General features: G+C 51.2%; 2 protein-coding genes across 6 annotated transcripts; one reads left to right on the forward strand and one right to left on the reverse strand.

Moving 5' to 3' along the window:
• The first annotated feature begins 35 nt into the window (after positions 1 to 35).
• LOXL3 (lysyl oxidase like 3) lies at positions 36 to 18995 on the forward strand. Its single transcript, XM_080686630.1, has 14 exons — positions 36 to 180; positions 1631 to 1959; positions 3628 to 3791; positions 4358 to 4572; positions 15577 to 15796; positions 16022 to 16202; positions 16337 to 16491; positions 16720 to 16887; positions 17021 to 17183; positions 17378 to 17621; positions 17719 to 17834; positions 17919 to 18055; positions 18146 to 18257; positions 18439 to 18995. Exons 2-14 carry the CDS (start codon positions 1647 to 1649, stop codon positions 18510 to 18512), a joined length of 2262 nt encoding a protein of 753 aa, XP_080542756.1. The 5' UTR covers positions 36 to 180; positions 1631 to 1646; the 3' UTR covers positions 18513 to 18995.
• On the reverse strand, positions 18932 to 22235 carry HTRA2 (HtrA serine peptidase 2; the record flags this gene model as incomplete). Of its 5 annotated transcripts, none has more annotated exons than XR_013961552.1 (8): positions 18932 to 19301; positions 19405 to 19500; positions 20128 to 20197; positions 20330 to 20449; positions 20685 to 20717; positions 21075 to 21269; positions 21359 to 21563; positions 21664 to 22195. XR_013961552.1 is itself a non-coding variant. In XM_080686632.1 (8 exons), 8 exons carry the CDS (start codon positions 22161 to 22163, stop codon positions 19136 to 19138), a joined length of 1389 nt encoding a protein of 462 aa, XP_080542758.1. In that variant the 3' UTR covers positions 18932 to 19135. The 5 variants fall into 5 exon arrangements, 4 of the variants coding, with proteins under 4 accessions (XP_080542758.1, XP_080542759.1, XP_080542761.1 ...); XM_080686632.1 differs by having other exon boundaries at positions 20326 to 20449; positions 21664 to 22235; XM_080686633.1 differs by having other exon boundaries at positions 20344 to 20449; positions 21664 to 22207.
• Positions 22236 to 22324: the final 89 nt, after the last annotated feature.

Genomic DNA, 22324 nt, shown 5'->3' on the forward strand with positions numbered 1-22324 from the left:
TTCAGGGAGAAGGCGGAATGTGGGAGGGTTCAAGGGGACGTGGGAGGGACAAAAAGAGAGGGGGGAGAGAGGGCGGGGGTCCAGTCTCCCCTGGCCAAGCACTTTTCTGGGGAAGTACTAGGACTGATCTCCAGGACCAGGACTCTTCTCCCAGCGTCCAGGGCCCCCGCTCAGCCAAAGGTAGGGGGGTCACGCTGCCGGCAGGAGTTGCGGATGGAGATGATGGTGGAGGGTCGAGGGCAAAGGGGTGATGTGGGATGGAGTCCGAGGGGAAGCCAACTAGCTGGAGGTTTTATTATTGTCAAAGACGAGTGAGACAAGAAGATTGGAGAGAGGAGGCAGATATTCGGGGGCGGGGGAGAGAGGGAGGGGGCAGGGTTTTCCAAATAGGGCAGCTGGGAGGGTCCTAAGGCTGGGGACACCCTGAGGCCCTGCCCCTGGGCCCCCAAGCCTAAATGTCCCCAGAAAAAAAGCTGTCCTGTTGTTTGTCTGAGTCTGGGGAAGCATGTTGGGCGCCCCCAGCCCCCTCACCGCACACACACCCCGGCGCAGTACAGGAGCTGTTCTCAGCCCCAGACAGAGGGAAGGCCTTGGCTGAGAAGATGAATGGTGCCCCAGCCTCCGGTTGCCCGGTGACAGTGGTGGGGGTGGCGATGTTGGCAGGAGACTTGGACAACCCCCCCCCCCCCCAGCTTGAGGCCTGGCCCTCCTGGGCCCCTTGACCCTGCAGGGCACTTGAGAACCTGTGTGCTGGGTAGGGCGTGCAGTGGCGTCTCCGTGGACTCCATCTTCTGCCCGCTCTGCCTCAGAATCTGCCCAGATGGGAACCTGGGCTTGGCCTCAATTCATGGGACCCTAGGTCCGAGGATCTCCTACGCCCCCTTGCCTGCTTCTCTCTCAGTAGCTGTCTGTCCTCTGTCTGACTGGCTGAATAGGTCATCTGGGTCCCTCCAGCCTCTGCTTCTTGGCTCCTGTCAGTCCCTCTCCTCACCTGCTGCTTGCCTCTCCAGCCACTCCCCAATTCTGTGTGCCTGGCTGTCTCCCATCACTCTCTCTCTCTCCTGTCTCTCTCTCTGTTGGCCCCCTTTCATTCCCACAATTTCCCTTCCTCTCACATCCTGTCTGTCTGGGTCTTCCTCTTTGTGTCTCTTGCTCGGTCTCTATCTCTTTATTTCGACAGACTCTTGGTCTCTAATCACTGTCTTTTGATCTCTGGGTCTCTTGTATTGTGAGTGGCTAATGAAGGTGATAATTATAAAACTAGGGGAGGTTGATGTGACACATTAACAACTAATAGTGAGAGTTCTGCTCTTTACAAAAAGAGAGCCAGTCTCTCTCCCTCTCTCCCCCCCCCCCGCCCCTTCTGTTTCCATCCCCCTCTTCTCTCTCCCTCTCCCCATCTGAGTCTCTCAGTCTTTGACTCTGTGTTTCAGCCCCTATTCAGTGTGTGTTTCTCCCTCACTATCTTAGTTCCTGTCATTCTCTCCCCCTGTGTTTCTGTCTCTGGTCTTGCTAAGTGTCTCTTTTCCTCTCTTGACCTCTCTCTCAGACCTGGACCTGCCTCAATCTCTCTCTCTCTCTCTCTCTCTCTCTCTCTCTCTCTCTCTCTCTCTCTCTCTCTGGCACCCAGGCCTTCCTTCTCTGCCATGTGGCCTGTCAGTGTCTGGCGGTGGAGCCCGTGGGGACTGCTGCTGTGCCTGCTGTGCCGCTCGTGCCTGGGATCTCCGTCCCCATCCACGGCCCCTGAGAAGAGGGCTGGAAGCCAGGGGCTGCGGTTCCGGCTGGCTGGCTTCCCCAGGAAGCCCTTCGAAGGCCGTGTGGAGATACAGCGAGCTGGCGAATGGGGCACCATCTGTGATGATGACTTCACGCTACAGGCAGCCAATGTCCTCTGCCGGGAGCTGGGCTTCACCGAGGCCACAGGCTGGACCCACAGCGCCAAATATGGCCCTGGAACAGGTGAGCTCCAGGTAGAGCCTAGGTGTTGCCCAAGTGTGGCCTAAGAGCAGGGAGAGAGAACATCAGGATGGCACAGCCACAGGACCACAGGACAATTAGAAAAGTCAGGTTAAGCCATAGGTGACAAACCAGCCAACATAGTCACCTCTCAGAGCTGTGTGATCTTAGGCTGGTCGGTGCCTTCTCTGAGCCTCTGGTGTCCCATGTGCAACAAGACTAGATGATACCTAAGTTCCTTTCAAATATGATTCTCCAAAGCCATGTACAAGCACAGCCCTGATCAAATGAGCCCTGTACGATTCAAGTACGGTTGCTTCATGGGAAGCTGAGAGCAGGTAAATGATGTCTGGATGCCCCAAAGCCAGTCAGGATCATAGATACTGCAGCTGACAAAGTCACCGTATAGGCCAGAGCTGAAACCAAGCTGGAACTGACTAGGGCAAGTAAGAATGTTTAGGAGCAATTCCAACTGAGGCCTGGGGGTGCTTGCACTGTATGAGCCCACCGTTGGAGTGATAGAGGCTGGTGCAGTCTGCAGCTGATACCCCAGTTCCCACCAGCTAGGCCACTCCTGGAATAAAGTGTCACTTGTAAGTGCCACATTTTAAGAGAGATGTTAGAAAATAGAAATATTTTGAGAGGATAGCTGCCCAGATGTGAAAGATTTGAAGCCAACTTTCAAGGAATAGTAGCTGAAGAAACCAGGGATTTTTGATCTGAAGAAAAAATTTGGATAGCAACTACATGACAGATGTCTTCAAACATGAGGACAGTCATGTGGCTGTCATGAGGGATTTTTTCGGATGGCATCAAAGGACTGAATCTGACCTGGTAGGGGAAAGTCATAAAGAGTCATGAAAACTGTGTAATGGCTCCGGCAGCCTGGTCGGGCAGGAGGTAGGTGTCCCAGCAGAAGCTGGGAAGTCCTGTCAGAATATGCATCAAGGATCCCTGCACAATGGCTGGGACAGACAACCTTTGAGGGTCCGCCCAATTCTGAGAGGAAGGCAGTGACACCCATTTCAGTAAGGTCCAGGCAGAGAACAGAACAGGGGGCAATGTGGAAGCACAGCCAGGGTGGGCACGTGGGAGGCTCAGGTGAAAGATCTTAGATGTCCAAGTCTTGCAAATGGCTCGAACTCCTTAGCCTCCATTGGCTTATGTGGTCTCGGGCAAGTTATATAACTTTTCTGAACCCCCATTGATTTTTAATATAAAGTGGTGATAATACTTCTGGCAGCTCTGTTCTAAGAATGATCATGTATGTACACACCATGGCAGCGTGCCTAACACAGTGGTCGGCAAACTCATTAGTCAACAGTGCAGCAAATCGAGGCTCGCGAGCCTCAGTTTGCCGACCACTGGCCTAACACAATAGGTATTTGGTTAACTGTAGCTGTCGTTAAGTGGGTAAGAACTAAGCAGAATTTCAAGGTTGTCTCTTGGTTTTTTATTCACTGTACCAAATTCCTGAGTATCCCAAGACCACCACCAGCTCTCCATCGATCCTATGCCTCTTTTTTTATTCCCTCCAGGGTCCCCTGTCCCTTCCCCACCCATTATCTTACCAGAAAAATGGGATCATTATAGCCAAGTGTGAGGCCTCCATGTTCGCTCCCCCTATCCTGCCTCCCCACACTTCTCTGTCCCCTATCTCTCCATCCACAGGCCGCATCTGGCTGGACAACCTGAGCTGTAGTGGGACTGAGCGGAGTGTGACCGAATGCACCTCGAGGGGCTGGGGGAACAGTGACTGCACCCACGATGAGGATGCTGGGGTCATCTGCAAGGACCAGCGCCTCCCTGGCTTCTCCGACTCCAATGTCATCGAGGTCTGCAGTACACACACACACACACACACCAGCCAGGTTGGCCAGACAGGGAGGGCTGTGGGGTGTTGTATGTGGTTAGAGGAGCTACTAGAAGGTAGGGGATTCCATATGCCCCATGGGGTAATTTGGGTTGTTAGGAAGCTGGGGGCTGGTGTGGGTGAGGGCAAGTGGTAGAGCTCCTAGATGTAAGTTCCAGATTTGTTCCAGCATTAAACCCAGCAGGAACCTCTCCAGCCTCCTCCCTGGTCCCCAGGGAAACCTGTGCTCTCCTAGCATCTCACTCCTTACTTTCCCCCTCCTTCAATGCCACTTCCTCATGATGTGCTCCCTCTTGCTCCTGCAGGTGCTCCTTCCTCAGCTTCCTTGATTTCTCGGGGCACATCACAGCATGTCCCTCCACCCCCCACACACCCCTCAGTACACCACTGAGGGAGGCATGGCATCTCTCTCACTCCTGCTCCCCATTGGGTTGGCAGGAAGCACACTCAGTCGGGGTTTCTTCAAGGTGGCAGGACATGTGAAAGGTGCTACTGGGGTGCCTTCCTTGCTTGTGGTCCCATCCTCAGGTAGAGCATCACCTGCAAGTGGAGGAGGTGCGACTTCAACCAGCAGTTGGGCGGGGCAGGCGGCCCCTGCCTGTGACTGAGGGGCTGGTGGAAGTCCGGCTTCCCAGCGGCTGGTTCAAAGTGTGTGACAAAGGCTGGAGCGCCCACAACAGCCACGTGGTCTGCGGGATGCTGGGCTTCCCCAGCGAAAAGAGGGTCAACACGGCTTTCTACAGGTGAAGGGATGTGGGCGCTGGTGGAGCAGACTTGGGTGGAGGGGTGCTCCTTAAAGAAAGGGGGTTGGGAGACGGGGTTCTGGGGCAGTGGCGGGGGTGGGCGGGGGGTGGAAGGGAGGCCGGTGGGAGGCTGGAGAGGTGAGAAATACTGTGGGACCATGGAGGGCTCCCCCGGCGGGTCTGCCGTCCGAAGCCGGGGCGGGGCAAGTGGCGGCGGGCGGCGCGTCGGTGCCGTGACGCCAGCGGTGGGCAGGCAGAGTCCCCGCCCCGGGCGCGCGCCGGGCCCAGGCCACGCCCAGCAGCGGGGTCCCGGGCGGTCACCGCCACCGCGCCGGCGCGGCCGGGATCCCGGGTCTGCGTTCGGAGAGGGCGAGGGCGCGCCCTGCCGAGGTGGCGCGGGGCGGGCGCCGGGAGCCCTGAGGACTGTAACTGCCGGCGTCGCCCGCGGGACGGACAGGGCGGCGTGTCCCCGCCTGGGGGCCAAGCCCCGAGGCCACGGGACGTGTCTGTGAGCGCGGGAGCCCCTGGGACTCCTAGGAAAGTTTGCTAGGATGTCCCGCGGCGGAGGCGAGGCGCCGGCCTCTCCACCTGCCGGAGAGCCAGCTTCCAGAAAAACGAATCGAATCGCACTCAGTGCTTACAGCGTCTCGCTTCCCTGGAGCATCTCACTTGGTCATTTTGAGAAATTTGGAAATCTTTGCTCTCGCTTGGGCAGTACATATACTAAAATTGGGAATCTTTAGTCTCTCTATAATCTATTCTTGCAGGCTAAAAATGCTTATGTTTTCTTCAGCCTTTCCTTAGATCAGTTTTGCAGAAAGAACTCTTGACATCTATAGGTGACCTTCCGCTGGGCACACTACTTCCGACGTGGTCTGACATGGCCTGGTCAGAGGAGGGAAAAGGAGAAATGCTCAACTTTGATTAAAGCCTGCCTAGATTTTGCATTGCCTTTCTGTTGAGGCAGCAACCCACTGCTCATACTGAACTTGTAACCACCTAAAACCAATTCAGATCTTCCCTTATCTCTGCTTCTGTTTGAATCTACATCTATGTTGAGTTTACCCTATAAGTTTGTCACATCACTTTAAAACCATTTTAGCCCTAACCGGTTTGGCTTGGTGGATAGAGCATTGGCCTGCAGACGGAAGGGTCCCAGGTTCGATTCCGGTCAAGGGCATGTACCTTGGTTGTGGGCACATCCCCAGTGGGAGGTGTGCAGGAGGTAGCTGATAGATGTTTCTCTCCCATCGATGTTTCTAACTCTCTATCCCTCTCCCTTCCTCTCTGTAAAAAATCAATAAAATATATTTTTTTAAAAAAAAATTTTAAAAGTCATGATGACCGCATGAGGTTATCTTGAATCTTGACATTATAGTCCGTGTCATCCCTCCCAGCTTCCTCTGGGAGGCAAACATGATTAGCTATGCCTCTGGCTTCATCAGAGTGACTGTGAAAATTGTGGAAATGTTTAAAACCAACGCCAGACTCTTCTTATGAAAGTTCCCTCCAGGTTTACATCAACCCTTTAATCGTTAGTTGTGAAATGTTTTTTCAAACAATTTGGAACACACTGAACACTACAATGATGTGACATTTCACCATCTTATCTATAATGAAATCGTGGGAGATTTTGTTAGTTTTTGCTAAAATCCAGATACATTATGTTCACCATTCTCCAGCCTTCTGATTTGGTAATCGTTCAAAAAAAAAAAAGAAAATCATGGTGGTTTGACTGAGCTAATTTTTCCTGAAAGCCCTTTAGTCTCTAAGGATTACAATAATTGTTCCCTCAATGTTCACAAACTTTCTGTTTCATAACTTACTCTAGAATATTATTTATCCTTAGGTTGAGGAATCCTTTTCCTTTTTGAAAATCAATACATTATTCAACCTCCAGTCTTTTCCATTCTTGCTCAGATTTTCCTTGTTTGGCTCTGAGACACATCTGAAAGTTCTTTCATTCCCCAAAAATATACTTGATCTGCTCTAGTGACACAACTGTTGTAAAGCATCTATGTGCTGTGCTCCTCCACTGTTATTGTCTATCCTGGGGCTATATTTCTTTCTCTGTGTTTGTTCTTTGTCTTTCCTAATTCAAAATCAGGTTCTGAAAGATGAGTATGAGTTAAATAGCAGGCATTTCAAGTGAAAAGGATAGCATGAACAAAGGTGTAGAGATTTGTTCATTCAGTATTTATTTATTGAGTGCCTACTGTGTGCCAGGGATTGCTGGGATTCAACAGTGAACAAAACAGACAAAAATCCCTGATCTCATGGACTACAGAAGATTTGGGAAAAAAGTAACATTACAAAATGTTAGAATGGCAAAAGGTGTGATCATCAAAAACAAAGCAGGAAAAGGGTTAGAAAGTGGTAGTGGGACACAGTTTTAAATAGAGTGGTCAATAAAGGCCTCTCTGAAAAAGGCATCATTTGAAAAAGATCTAAAGGAGGTAAGAGCATAAGCTATGCAGATATCCAGACCAGCGTTTTCAGGAACAGGGATCATAAATGAAAAAATCCTGGGGTTGTGTATTGGGGCAGGGGAGCATTTTTGGCATGCTCCAGGAGGCCCCTGGGGCTGGAGCTGAGTGAACAAGGAAGAAACTTAAAGGTGTGATGTAGAAGAAGGTAGTGAAAGAATTTAGGAGGCTTTCACTTTTACTCCGTGTGAGATAAGGTTTTGCGCAGAAGTGTAACATCTGACTTCCATTTTTAAAGATTACTTTTTGCTTAATTAAGAATAGATTGTAAAAAAAAAAAAGCATAGATTGTGATGGATACAGTAGAATAAACAAGGCAGAGAGACTAGTTAGGAGGTTATGGTCTCCTCAAAGTCAAGTAAAGAAAGTGAACCAGTGAACATGATGAAAAAATTATCAAATTCTGTCTATAGTTGAAGGTAAAGCCAATACGGTTTGATGAACTCGATGTGATGTGAGAAAAAGAGTAGAATTAAGGATCATTCCAAGGTGTTTGGCGTAAGCTAAGTATGCAGTTGGCCTCACTTGATAAGGAAGACTCTCGACAAGCTCTCCACCACCTGCTTGTAGCCAGTAGCTCGCTGCCACCATCCTGTAGCTCTCCGCTGCCCGCTTGTAGCTCACTGCCCCACCCTCCTGCTGATCGTGATCTGGTGGAGCATGGGGGAAAGGGTTATATATAACTTTTTATTGGATCTGTTACATGTGAAGTTCTTTAAGGCATTGAAATGGTGAGGCTGGGTAGGCAATTGGGTATATGACTCTAGAGTTCAGTTGAATGAAAGTATTTTAAATCCTGAAACTGGACATCACCAAGGGAGTGATTGTTTTAAAAAAAAAAAAAAAAAAAAAGAGGTTCGAGGGCTGAATCTTGAGAACTTTATTTTTTTTTAAACATATTTTATTGATATTTTACAGAGAGGAAGGGAGAGGGATAGAGAGCTAGAAACATCGATGAGAGAGAAACATCCATCAGCTGCCTCCTGCACACCTCCCACTGGGGATGTGCCCGCAACCAAGGTACATGCCCTTGACCGGAATCGAACCCGGGACCCTCCAGTCCGCAGGCCGACGCTCTATCCACTGAGCCAAACCGGTTTCGGCTGAATCTTGAGAACTTTAAACATTATGAGGTCAGGAAGATAAGGCGAAATGGGAACAGTGAGGTGGATAGAAAGAAAACCAGATAAGTATCATGGCCTGGAAGCCAAGTGCTTCAAGGAAGGGAGAGTGATCACCTGAGTCAGTGCTGCAGATGGTTCTAAAAACATAAGGACGGAGAGCAAACACTGGACTTAGCATTGGGAAAGCCATTGTTAATCACTCAATTGTTACAGTATCACAGTGCTTGTGTTCAATTCACCTTTTTTTTTAAATTTAATAATGTCCCCAAAGCCATTCACATAACTTTTATTACAGCATATTGTTGTAACTGTTCTGTTTTATTATTAGTTACTAGAGGCCGGGTGCACGAAATTCGTGCATGGGGGAGGGTGTCCCCCAGCCCAGCCTGCACCCTCTCCAATCTGGGACCCCTCAAGGGATGTCTGACTGCCCGTCGGACATCCCTCTCACAATCCAGGACTGCTGGCTCCCAACTGCTCACCTGCCTGCCTTCCTGATTGCCCCTAACTGCTTCTGCCTGCCAGCCTGATCACCCCCTAACCACTCCCCTGCCAGCCTGATTGATGCCTAACTGCTCCCCTGCCAGCCTGTTTGGCCCTAACTGCCCTCCCCTGCAGGCCTCGTCACCCCTAACTGCCCTCCCCTGCAGGCCTGGTCCCCCCCAACTACTCTCCCCTGCAGGCCTGGGTCCCTCCCAACTGCCTTTCCCTGCAGGCCTGGTTGCCCCCAACTTCCCTCCTCTGCTGGCTTGGTCACCCCTAACTGCCCTCCCCTGCAGGCTTGATCGCCCACAACTGCCCTCCCTTGCAGGCCTGGTCCCTCCCAACTGCCCTCCCCTGCTGGCCATCTTGTGGTGGCCATCTTGTGTCCACATGGGGGCAGGATCTTTGACCACATGGGGGCAGCCATCTTGTGTGTTGGAGTGATGGTCAATCTGCATATTACTCTTTTATTAGATAGGATAGAGGCCTGGTGCACGGGTGGGGGCCAGCTGGTTTGCCCTGAAAGGTGTCCCGGGTCAGGGTGGGGGTTCCCTTGGGGCATGGGGCGGCCTGGGCGAGGGGCCTGTGGAGGTTTGCAGGCTGGCCACACCCCCTGGCGACCCAAGTGGAGGCCCTGGTATCTGGGGTTTATTTATCTTCTACAATTGAAACTTTGTAGCCTGGAGCGGCGCCAAGCCTTCTGCTTGCTACATGGCAGCAGCCATTTCTATTGGAATTTATGTATCTTCTATAATTGAAACTTTGTAGCCTTGAGTGGAGGCCTAGGCTGGCTTGGCTTGCTCCATTGCTGGGGAAACCCAAGCCTCCCTCCTGCTCTCTGTGGCCGTAGCCATCTTGGTTGGGTTTATTTGCATATTCACTCCTGATTGGCTTGTGGGCGTGGCTTGTGGGTGTAGTGGAGTGATGGTTAATTTGCATATTGCTCTTTTATTAGATAGGATTATTATTAATCTTTTACTATATCTTATTAATAAACTAGTAGCCCTGTGCACGAATCTGTGCACCAGTAGCTCACCAGTAGCTTGCTGCTTCCCTCCAGTAGCTCTCCACCCGCTGCCCCACCCTCCTGTAGCTCCCCTTGCCCCTCCTCCCCTCCTCATAGCTTGCTACCCTACTCCCTCCTGTAGCTCTCCACCACCCACTTGTAGCTCACTGCCCCACCCTCCTGCTGATCCATGATCCGGTCGTTACATGGTTAGTCGTTACACTTCACGGTGTAATGACCATTTGCATATTACATCTTTATTATATAGGATTAAACTTGTTTAATATATATTTTTATTGATTTCAGAGAGGAAGGGAGAGGGAGAGAGAGATAGAAACGTCAATGATGAGAGAGAATCATTGATCAGCTGCCTCCTGCATGCCTGCTATTGGGGATCGAGCCCGCAACCCAGGCATGTGCCCTTGACTAAAAGCGAACCCAGGACCTCTCAGTATGCAGGCCAATGCTCTATTCACTGAGCCAAACCAGCTAGGACTATAAATTAAACTTTATTGTAGGTATGTATGTATAGGAAAAATAGTATATATAGAGTACAGTACTATCCACAGTTTCAGGCATCCATTGGGGGTCTTAGAATGTATCCCCTGTGGATAAGGGGAAACTTCTGTATTTCTAAATTTCTAGATAATACTATATCTTTCTGAGTACTACTCTGGAGTTCAAGATGCTCTCTCTGAGTTACTGGCCAAAGGAAGTGCCAAGTATATTTTATTTTAGACATGTTTGAGAAAAAGACATTTGGAGAAAACATTTCACACTGTACTTATGTGATGAAAGGTTCTAAACTCTTAGTCATGTCTCAAGAAAGAGACCTAGAGCTACTGTAGACCCTTGGCTAGCAGTGCTGGACATATGAGATGTTTTGGCAAAAACGCCAACTAAGTACATCCTCAGGGAGAAGCCAGGGCAGGAAGTACCCACCAGCTTCAGCCTTGTTTAGAATCTATATGTTAAAATCTTAGTGCCTCTGCACACTGTATACTATATCCAAATATGACTCCTCAAGAGACACAGCAAAGCCCTATCTGATCTGGCTCAGTGGATAGAGCGTCAGCCTGCAGATTGAAGGGTCCGGGTTTGATTCCTGTTAAGGGCACATGCCAGGTTGCGGGCTTGACCCCCCAGTGGGGAGCGTGTAGGAGGCAGCCAATTGGTGATTCTCTCTTATCATTGATGTTTCTATCTCTCTCTCCTTCTCCCTTTCTCTCTGAAATCAATAAAAATATTTTTTTAAAAAAGAGAGATACAGCAGAGCAGAACATGCTGAAAGAAATCATAACTAATATAATAACAGGGAATGTCATAAACTTATAAGAACAGGACCTGCCTTCATTCACACATACACTGAGTGGCCAGATTATTATGATCTCTTAACGCATAATAATCTGGCCACTCAGTGTGTGTGTGTGTGTGTGTGTGTGTGTGTGTGTGTGTGTGTGTGTGTGTATACACACACATATATATATATTAGAGGCCCGGTGCATGAATTTGTGCATGGGTGAGGTCCGGCCAGCCTGGCCAGGGGGAGGGGACATGGCCAGTTGGCTGGCCTGCCTGCTGGTCAAACTCCTGGTCCAGGGGACAATTTGCATATTAGCCCTTTATTATATAGGATATACACTGAGTGGCCAGATTATTATGCGTTCAGAGATCATAATAATCTGGCCACTCAGTATAGTTGGACAGGACAAAAGGGGGTGGGGAATTAAAGTCTTTGAAATCGAAGGGAGAATGAGAGGAGAAACAGACCTAGTTTCCCGACATTAGACTTAAGGTAAACTTTTGAAGAATAAAATAGGTCAATATTTAGGCCAATTAAAAAGAAGTAAGGTTTTAGAATTCATTTCCCTGGAAGTAAGTTTGGGAGATGAGCTGAGTTTGTGAATGACTAAAGCATGTGGGATTTAATATGGGCAGGAAAGGGGCTGTCATCCTAAGCAGCCTGGCCTCATATTCCCTAGTCCAGTGGTCGGCAAACTCATTAGTCAACAGAGCCAAATATCAGCAGTACACTGATTGAAATTTCTTTTGCGAGCCAAATTTTTTAAACTTAAACTTCTTCTAACGCCACTTCTTCAAAATAGACTCGCCCAGGCCGTAGTATTTTGTGGAAGAGCCACACTCAAGGGGCCAAAGAGCCACATGTGGCTCACGAGCCGCAGTTTGCCGACCACTGCCCTAGTCAAACCAACTTAATGTCCTCAGACATCCCTACCGCGGTCCTTGATCCTGGTTCACTAGCCTCAGGCCTGGAAATGCCAGAAGCCAGAGAACATCCAAAAATAAAAAGACAGTTCACCTCCCTAGATGTGACCAGGCCAGTTCTCTTTCCTCACCTGGTCAGTCTGGCAAGCCTAACAGTCCTAACACCTTTCTACTTACACCTTTTCCCTTAGCCCGTCCTCAGGTTTAGATCAGCCTTAATATCTATCCAAGAGTTCTTACCCCTCATCTACCTTAACCTAATGTCTGTGGGTCCTGGTATAGGGGCTCTGTCAGTCCTGAATCCATGTCCTTCACTGCTGCTCACCCACCTTGTCATGTGCCTATGAGGTCAAGCAGCTGTGAAGGGTATAGCCTTGGAAATATCTGATGCTCTAACATCCTGCCACCAGGAACACTTTGATTCTTGGAAAAGAAACCTTGCCCCTGGTCCCAGCTGCACCAGCCTTCCCCACTTGGTTCTAGCCTGACCCTGACTCTGCTGTTGTCTTATCCTCACAGAAAGTTGAGGAAGCGAGCGGCCAAAGCCTCGGCCCGACACCCCAAGCCCCTTGGCAGGTAATGGGGCGAGAGCCCTGGGACCTCCTGCACGCCTCGGTGGCCCAGGAGGTGGATGGATGGAAGGCAGCCTATCCATGTCCATCCCCAAACCCAAATGGATTAATTAAGGATATGACTGGGGGTGGGGGTAAGGAGGGAGGCAGACATGGGAATGGGCAAGCCTTGACCTTAGGAAGCACAAGGAGGAATAGTGTAGGAATGAACGGCTGAGGGAAAGCCTCCTCATCCTTATATTTCCCCCAAATAGCTGAGCCACCTGCATGCTTTCTCACCTTCCCCCAATCTTTACCTCCCTTAATTCACCCACATTCCCATTCTCTCTTCTGCCTTAACTTTCCTCTTATCTCCTCCCCTCCCCAACCTGGACTGACATCATTCGATTTCTCCTCTCTGTTGCTGAATCCATGAGAGCAACATGAGATCCTGAAATACAGTTCGGTGGTACACAGCAGTCAGTGTATGTAGCACACTGGGCAACCTTCACTCCACCCCTTCCCACACTCTGCATAAAGGGTTCTTCCCAGAAACAGGAAAAAAATCACCCTCTGCCTTTCCTGGGCCATGTACCTAACCACTACTTCCACTAACTTATTTCTCCTTTTTTCAGACCAATCACCAAGCGTAAAGTCAAACCCAAACCCCGAGTGGGCAGGGGGCCGATCAAGAGGTAAATGAAGTTCAGGCTGGGTGGACAGGAGAGGGACTGCCTGGTGATGAGCCCTGTGATTGGGCTTTGGTCAGGAAGGGGTCCAAGAGAGCCCCTGACCACGAGGGGGAGGAGCAGCAGCTAATACAGACCCCCTTCCAGATGATTCACTGAAACGAAAAGTAAGGCTGATTCTTACGTTGGTGTCTGGGGAATTATGCTTGTCACGGGATTTTTTGAAATCTCTATAGGGTTCATTCACTGACTGCCTTGTTCCACATGCTCATTTATTCCCTCAGTGATTTCTAGTAGAAACTCTGGCACTTTTGTCCTTCAGATGCCAATGCTTGCCTCTTCCCTAAGAAGTTGTCTGAAGGATCAGTGTTCCCATCCTACCTTTATTTGATTCATTTTTTAAAATATATTTTTATTGATTTCAGAGAGGAAGGGAGAGGGAGAGAGAGATGGAAATATCAATGATGAGAGAGAATCATTGATCGGCTGCCTCCTGCACACCGCGCACTGGGGATCAAGCCCACAACCCGGGCATGTGCCCTGACTGGGAATCGAACCCGTGACCCCCTGGTTCATAAGTGGACGCTCAACCACTGAGCCACACCAGCTGGGCTTGGTTCGCTTTTTAAAATAAGTGCTACTGGCCTGGATGTAAGACTCAGTGTTCCCTCTGGAACCTTCACCAAGGATGGGATCCTCTGTGGCTCCAATGACACAATTAGGCTCCCAGTTCCCTAATTTCCCTCCTGGGTTTCTTCAAAGAGAACACGAGGGCGTGGAAAAGTTCCAAGCCGTGATTACATCTCACTAGGCTTCCAAAGGCCATTTGCACACGCAAAGTCTCCCTGATAACTTCTTTGGCAGTGGCTGAGGTACAGAGAATCCATCCCTTTCTATTGTGCCCTCCTCTCTTCGGTGCATTCTGAGACCACCCACTGGTCTCCTGGTATCCCTCCTTCTCCAGCTCCTCCTCTGGTGGCTTCAAAGGGTGTACTTGTAGTGCTTTTTAGCTTTGGGTCATCTTTGCCCAGCATAACCATACTTTAGCCTACCCTGACCCCTCATTAAAGTGCACATCGCCATTTTTACTTGGTTAGTTGTGGGGAAAGGGGAGGAGGGAGGTCAGAAGAGAGGTGTCTTTTTCCTGTGATGGCCTCTTTGACTTTTATTTTCAGCCAAACAGGACTTTGGGAGAGTACCTGATCTCTTTGAGCTTCAGAATCCACTGATCCTGAGCTTCCAAAGGTATTCTGTCGAGTCTGCAGGCTTCCTTTGCTGTGTTTATAACCGTTTCCTCCTCTGTGTCTTCCTAGCCAATCAATGTCTTCAAGTCGTCATGTTCCTTCCTTTGACATCAAGTGAGGAGGCACCTAACGGCAATAATTCACTGTCAAACCAGCCTCACAGGCCCCCTCCACCAACACCAGGCCTCAGCTGGTTCTCTTCCCCTCTGGGCTCGAACCAGCTGTCCTGGGAAGAATGTACTTCTGTTGTCACATGCCTAGCTGCAATCTCTTATTTCATTGGTGTCGATAAATAAATCCCTTCATTCTCTCAAGCATCTCTCCGCAGTAATTCCAAATTTTAACATCCCTAGTTTAGTCCCATTTTCCTGCTCTGGTGGCTATGGAACATTCTAATAGGTTTAAATTGCAAAAGCACAGGCTGTCTCATTAAAGACTCACAGCCAGCTCAGGTCTGGGGTGGGGATGTCTTTACCATTGTTGTTCATGTTCACTCTCCTTCTCTGGCCATGTGGTCCCTCTAACTGTTGTTTGTCTTGCATTTATACACCATCCCTACATATGCCAGCTCCAGTCTTTCGTGTGCCCACCATCTGGTCTGTTTGTCCCATAACTGCCTGTCATACTCTGGCCTATAGAACCTCTGGCCTGAAAGTCCCTCTGGCCTCTACGGAGCCATTTCGACCCGACTTACTCACTTGTTTGCATTCTGACTCATTTAGTTAGTCCAGTCTCAGCACAATAGAAGGATCTGCTCACTCTGGCTGTTCAGGCTTCCTGTTCACATCGACCGCCCCTCCTGCCCATCTCTTCCCACTGGGAAGTCCTAGCTTCCCATTCTCTTTGCACAGCAGCCTCAGCCTCAGCCTCAGCCTCCGTTAGGCTCAGCAGCCTGAAACCATTTGGAACAAGGTCTCTGTCAGGCAAGTCAAGACTAGCCGCCCTCCATAGGGTTCTTCTGCTGCAGAAGGTCCCCCAAAGACCCTGCTGTCTGGGTAACTTGGGCCCTTTCAGCCTGGAAATTGCCATTCCCTTTGTCCTTTGGAGGGCAGCATTGCAGAGCAAAGGGGAAGAAGAGGGATAAAGTGGTCGTGAAAAGTTAGGGGATGGTGGCGGCATGGAATAGGGGGAGGATTGTGAGCAAAGAGGCAGGAGCATTGTTTTACCCTACTACTCCCCACTCCTGTCCCCACAGGCTGCTGGCCCAGCGGCAGCAACACTCCTTTGGTCTGCATGGGGTGGCATGCGTGGGTACGGAGGCCCACCTCTCCCTCTGTTCCTTGGAGTTCTATCGTGCCAATGACACCGCCAGGTGCCCTGGAGGTGCCCCTGTGGTGGTGAGCTGTGTGCCAGGTCCTCTCTATGCAGCATCCAATGGCCAGAAGAAGCAACAACAGTTGAAACTTCAGGAGGAGGTTTGTGAGACAGTGACCATGACCTTTCCCGCCCCAGGTGGAGAACGCCCCTAGCCTGGCCACCCATGACTAAGCACAGCCCTGACCTTTAAGGACAGAGATGAACCTTCCAGTGGCTGGGCCCCCATCCCCCTGTCCCTTCCACCATTCACCTCCAGCTCTGCTTAGCCCTCTCTGTGCTGATGTTCCCATTCACTGCCACTGGACTGTCTCTCTTCTCTATAGGCCCGAGTGCGTCTAAAGGGTGGGGCCCGCCCTGGAGAGGGCCGGGTGGAAGTCCTGAAGGCTGGCACGTGGGGCACAGTCTGTGACCGCAAGTGGGACCTACACGCAGCCAGCGTGGTGTGTCGGGAGCTGGGCTTCGGGAGCGCTCGAGAGGCTCTCAGTGGTGCCCGCATGGGGCAGGGTGAGGGGGATGAAGGTGGGAGGGAAGGGGAAGGAAGAGGTACACACTCCTGGGGGAGTATAATCCTTGGGAAGGAGACCCCTGGACAATGAAAGCCCAATTACAACCTCTTGATGTTTGGTCTTTGACCCTAGGCATGGGTGCCATCCACTTGAGTGAAGTTCGATGCTCTGGACAGGAACCCTCCCTCTGGAAGTGCCCTCACAAGAACATCACAGCTGAGGACTGTTCCCATGGCCAGGATGCTGGAGTCCGATGCAACCTGCCCTACACTGGGGTAGAGACCAGGGTCAGTCATACTTTCCCCCTTGGTTCAGGTGCTCATATCCTATCCAGTTGTTGTCATGCTCTGAAGTGTGACCACTGCCCTAGGCCCCTGCAATACTGCAGCTCCCACCTGACACCATCGCTGTTCACCCTTTACGTGCCTCTGAATCACCCTTCAGCCACATGCCCGCTACAGACTCCCACTACCCACCCCAAAAGCTTCCCCAGCTCTTCTATTCTGTCACTACAGATCCGACTCAGTGGGGGCCGCAGCCGACATGAAGGGCGAGTTGAGGTGCAAATAGGGGGGCCTGGGCCCCTTCGCTGGGGTCTCATCTGTGGGGATGACTGGGGAACACTGGAGGCCATGGTGGTCTGTAGGCAACTCGGACTGGGCTATGCCAACCATGGCCTGCAGGTGAGTAGGAAGGAGAGGAACCAAGACTATTGCCACTAAAGCCCGTGTTTGGGGCAGAGGACGTGGAAATGAGTCCTTTGGCCCAGGAGGCTGGATGGTGGGGCCTCACAAAAACAACTACATATGTCCCCAGGAGACCTGGTACTGGGACTCAGGGAATGTAACAGAGGTGGTGATGAGTGGAGTGCGCTGCTCTGGGACTGAGCTGTCCCTGGACCAATGTGCTCATCATGGCACCCACATCACCTGCAAGAGGACAGGAACCCGTTTCACTGCTGGAGTCATCTGTTCAGAGAGTGAGTGGAGAGCCAGCCAGGGAAGGGAGATTCTGGGCCACCCCTTTTGAAGAAAGAGGGCTTTAATCTGGAGGGATACTCCTTCCCTGTGGAAAACCAGCCTCACACATACAGAGGTGGGGGGAGGAAGCACCCCCATCTGTCCTCGCCCTTCAACAGTGACTTCTAACACTCCCCTTCCTTCCTGGGCGCAGCTGCATCAGATCTGCTGCTGCACTCAGCACTGGTGCAGGAGACCGCCTACATCGAGGACCGGCCCCTGCACATGCTGTACTGTGCTGCCGAAGAGAACTGTCTGTCCCGCTCGGCCCGCTCAGCCAACTGGCCTTATGGCCACCGCCGTCTACTCCGATTCTCCTCCCAGATTCACAACCTGGGAAGAGCTGACTTCAGACCCAAGGCTGGGCGCCACTCCTGGGTGTGGCACGAGTGTCATGGGTGAGAGGGTCAAGTAGAAGGGCAAAGCCACTGGGGATAGAGTGAACCTGCTGGGGCAGGGAAGGAAACAAGTTCCCCTTGTCTCTCGTCCCCACAGGCATTACCACAGTATGGACATCTTCACTCACTACGATATCCTGACCCCCAATGGCACCAAGGTGGCCGAAGGCCACAAAGCCAGTTTCTGTCTCGAAGACACCGAGTGTCAGGAGGGTGAGTTGGTGCCTAGAATGAGCTACAATATCTCCATCCCATAAGCTTGCCTCACACTGACATATGCCATGTCAATCCCTTCAGATGTCTCCAAGAGGTATGAGTGTGCCAACTTTGGAGAGCAGGGCATCACTGTGGGTTGCTGGGATCTCTACCGACATGACATTGACTGTCAGTGGATCGACATCACAGATGTGAAGCCAGGAAACTACATTCTACAGGTGCCTGGGGTCTGAGATTTCCAGCTGGTGAGGGGGAGCAGTGTTTATTCAAGACACCTTTGAATTATGTTGCCTTTCTCCCACTCATAGGTGGTCATCAACCCCAATTATGAAGTAGCAGAGAGTGACTTCACCAACAACGCAATGAAATGTAACTGCAAATATGATGGACATCGCATCTGGGTGCACAACTGCCACATTGGTATTTGGTGGGAAAAGCAGCCCAGGAAGACTGGGGATGGGAGGGAAAGCCCTTCATTCTCTTCTCCCTAAGTTGTTTCTGTCTTCCCACCCACCTCTGGATCTCCCAGCCTCTTCATTTCCCCCCACCCTTCCCCACAAAGGGTCTGTTTTCCTGTCCAAACCACCCATTTACTTTATAGGTGATGCCTTCAGTGAAGAGGCCAATAAGAGGTTCGAGCGCTATCCTGGCCAGACCAGCAACCAAATCATCTAAGGTGCCAATACCCACCTCTTCAAACCACCACTGGCCCCTAATGGCAGGGGTCTGAGGCTGCTATTACCTCAGGAGCTTACCAAGGAACCCCTGATGTCAGCAGGCCCACTGCAATCATCCAGTGTGTACTAAGGATGTGGAATTGCCAAGCATAAGTTATCAACCTCCTCTAAGGCCAGCAGTACGGATCTGTGGCCAAGCATGGGGAATCCTGGCTCTCAGGCCCAGCAGTGAGCTGCGCTTGAGACAAAGAGATGCACCTGATTAACTGGCCAGAACAACAGACAGCAGCAGCTCGTTTTCTTAAATAGCGAGGTCAGGATGGTCAGCTCCAGTATATCCTCTCAGTTCAGGGGAAATACAGCTTTACCTCTAGCCTTTTTATGGGGGAAAAGATCAGTGCCCCCTCCTTCATTTTTGACTATAACATGTTGCTAGGTATAATTTTATTTTATATAAAAAATGTTTTTGTGATTCCTCAGAGCCCAGGGATTGGTGCTGGTGGTTGGAGGGACCTGCCCCCCACTGGGTTCATTTAATCCTCTGCCCAGGTGCCCTCAGAGCCTAGGCCAGGAAAGCAAGGTGGAAACCAGAGCAGGAGCCTCATTCTCTTGTTGATCCGTTCATTCTGTGATTTCAGGGGTCACATATAAAGTCAGTTTTTCTGGTCCCCGCCGGATCTGCACTGCCAGCTGGGATTGGGTTCGAACAGCTTCGTAAATATCTTCAGCATTTTGTACCACCTGCTCCCCAATGGCCAAGATCACATCACCTGGCCGCAGACCAGCCCTAAGGCAAAAGATGGGCAGAGAGAAAGAAGGGAGTAGATAGCCCAGTTCAAGGGCACATGCACACCTCACCCATCCCCACCGCACAGTGCAGTCTCTCTCACCGGTGTGCAGGGGAGTCCAGGATGACTTTATGGATGAGCACACCATGCTGAACATCAGGAAAGCTTGGTTCTCGAAGCTGTAGTTCAGCAAGGATGCTAAAAGGACACAAACCATGCTGTTAAGCACTCCGAGGTACTCTCTCCCCATTTGAGGTTCACCTTAAATTACTCAATACACTGGCGACTGTATGGACAGGGAATGCACTACGTACTGCAGATACCAAGGCCTTCTAGTAGCTAGGAAATGGGACATGTATAGAAAAGATACCTAATTCCATGTAACACATAATGTTAAGTCAATAGCACTAATCTCATTCTGGAATCCTAAGAGAAGCTTTAAGGGAGAATTTAAGCTGAGCCTAGAGGGATAGATGGGCCTGATATTTAAGTATATAAAACAAGAACAACATAAATAAAGACCTGGAGTAGGAAATCAGGTTGACTGGAACAGAATATATTCACATAGGAAGCCAGGTATGGAAGATGGCCCCTAAACACTAAATTAACAGATTGTAAATCAAAGCAGTAATGGGATGAAGTCAATCTGATGGCAGTTGTGCAAAATGGAGTGGGGTGAAAAAGTCAAGAGGACAGCTCTTCTGATATCTCCAGGTGTGAGGTAATTCACTATAAAGACAGAATTGAGAACAAAGCTCAACAGAAATGCCATTTGCCCACCAATGTAGGTGGTCCTACATATCGCACTACCCCTAAAGCTCATACCTGGGAGTCAGGGTCAACATCATCACCCCAATGTAGCGGCGCTGGGACCCACTGGTTCCAAACCAGGAATCTGAGATAAAAAGACAAATGAGCCTCACCTAGCTACATCCTTCCTTCCCTTCTAATCCCAATAGACCCTTCTCCAACAAGGCCCAATGAATAATGCCCCACCCACCACTTAAAGGACCACCCCCTCACACACTAAGTCAGGCTCACTCTTCTTTTCCCCACGACGCAGAAACTCTCGAAGGCGATCAGAAGGGATGGCAAAGGAGATTCCAGCTGTGACCTTCATGGTATTCACTCCGATCACCTCCCCATCCTGCAGGAACAGAGCCCACTATTCCTTAGCCCAAACAAATAGTGGGAGATGGGGGTACCTGAACAAGAATAGCAGGGAGTGTTGGGGAGTTGGGGAGATCTGGTTGGTTTCTGGATGATAGCTAACAAGGGACTGTTCAGAAACTTGACCAAACCTCATTGAATTAGGGAAAAACCCACCCCTTCCCACACTGACCTGGGGCAGGGATTCTTGGAAAGAAGGATGTCCCACTCACCAGATTAACCAGGGGACCTCCAGAATTTCCAAACTGCAGGACAAGGAGAAAATATGGAAGAGATCCAGGGACTCTATGCCTAGGGGCATACTAGGATGCAGGCCTTTTCTCCAAATTATCTCCTTTCCCAGCCCTTGAACAGGGGCCACATTTTTGTAGCCCAACTTCAATATACAGGGGGGAGCAAAAGTAGCTTTACAGTTGTAATACAATAACACAATAATAAGTAATAATACAAGAATAAACTGTGTTTCGTGTACTCACAACTATAGATACTTTTGCCCACCCCTTTATAGGCTCATCCACCATCTATCACACTTGGTGCCTGCACCACACAGCCTCGCCCCTTCTCCCAACCTAGATTGCCATTTCTCCCATATCAGTACGCACATCAATAGCTGCATCAGTCTGGATGTATTCCACATTGTTTTGGGGGAGGCCTAGTTCTTTGGCTGGACGCTGAACAGAGCTGACAATGCCAGACGTGATCGTGTTCTGCAGTGCAAAGGGACTTCCCATGGCAACAACAAACTCCCCTTGCCTGACATCAGCTGAGCGTCCCAGGGGCAGTGTGGGGAGAGGTTCCTAAAAGAGAATGGGGAAAAGGGGCCTGTCAACTGGGGATGCCAGCAAATTCACAGCCCCAAGAAGACCCAGCTCTCCCGGACCCCCACCTTGGTCTGAATCCTCAGCGTGGCGATGTCTGCCACCGGATCCACAGCTGTGACCGTGGCTTCATATGTGTCGCCGCTAGGCAGCCTCACACGAACTCGGCGCCGATCAGCCACCACGTGGGCGTTGGTAACAATGAGCCCGTCCGCGGCCACCACGAATCCTGAGCCATTCGAGATAGGGACTTCGCGGCCAGAAAAAGGGTGGCTGGAATGGGGGGAAGCACGGATGTGAGGAGGACAGACTCCTCCGGCTCGCCCGCCCTCTAGCCCGCGACTTCGGTGCCTCTGGTCTACCCCACCGTTACCGGCCCAGGATCTCGATATAAACGACCGCAGGTGCGGTCTTCTCCACCACGTCAGCGATGAAGTTGTATTGGCTCCGGGGAGAGGTGGGCGGCGGGCCAAGGACAGAGGCAAAGACGGCCGGGGGACCCCGCCCCCCGCCCCACAACAACAGTAGTACTGCCCCCCCAGCGCCCAGTGCCACAGCCAGCCACGCGCGCGGAGGGGACCCAGGGGTCCCTGAGTCCTCCCGAGTCTGACGATCCGGGGCCCCCGCAGTCAGCCGTGCTCGGGAATCCGGAGTCCCCGACGTCAGACACGTTCGTGGGCCAGGGACCCCCACAGAGAACCGGGCCCGGAGACTGGGGGTCCCATAAGTCACTCGGGCCCGAGGAGTTCCTGACGTCAGCAGTGCCCGGAGGTCAGGGGTCAACAGGGGCGCCTTCCCCCAGCGAAATCCCCCCAAAGCCCGCCACCCCCGAAGGCTCCAGCCTGCACCCCGCCCCGCCCTCAGTGCAGCCATCAGCTCCGCCTCGGCGGCCTCCTCGCCCGCCCTACACAAAGGCGGCGCCCGGGATTTGAGCAGGTGACCGCGGGACGCGGGGCACGCCGGTACCTGAAGTCCTGCAGAGGCGCACCCGGACCCGGATTCCGGGAGGCCGGCTCCGCCCCCGCCCTGAGAAT

Source organism: Plecotus auritus, assembly GCF_963455305.1.
Source record: "Plecotus auritus genome assembly, chromosome: 8".
NCBI lineage: Eukaryota > Metazoa > Chordata > Mammalia > Chiroptera > Vespertilionidae > Plecotus > Plecotus auritus.

Excerpts from the sequence above, each read along its gene's own strand:
- LOXL3 (XM_080686630.1), top strand. The coding sequence starts at position 1,647 with ATGTGGCCTGTCAGTGTCTGGCGGTGGAGCCCGTGGGGACTGCTGCTG. Across the intron at positions 1,960-3,627 it reads CAAATATGGCCCTGGAACAG|GCCGCATCTGGCTGGACAAC; the intron begins GTGAGCTCCAGG and ends CTCCATCCACAG. Across the intron at positions 18,258-18,438 it reads GGTGCACAACTGCCACATTG|GTGATGCCTTCAGTGAAGAG; the intron begins GTATTTGGTGGG and ends TTTACTTTATAG.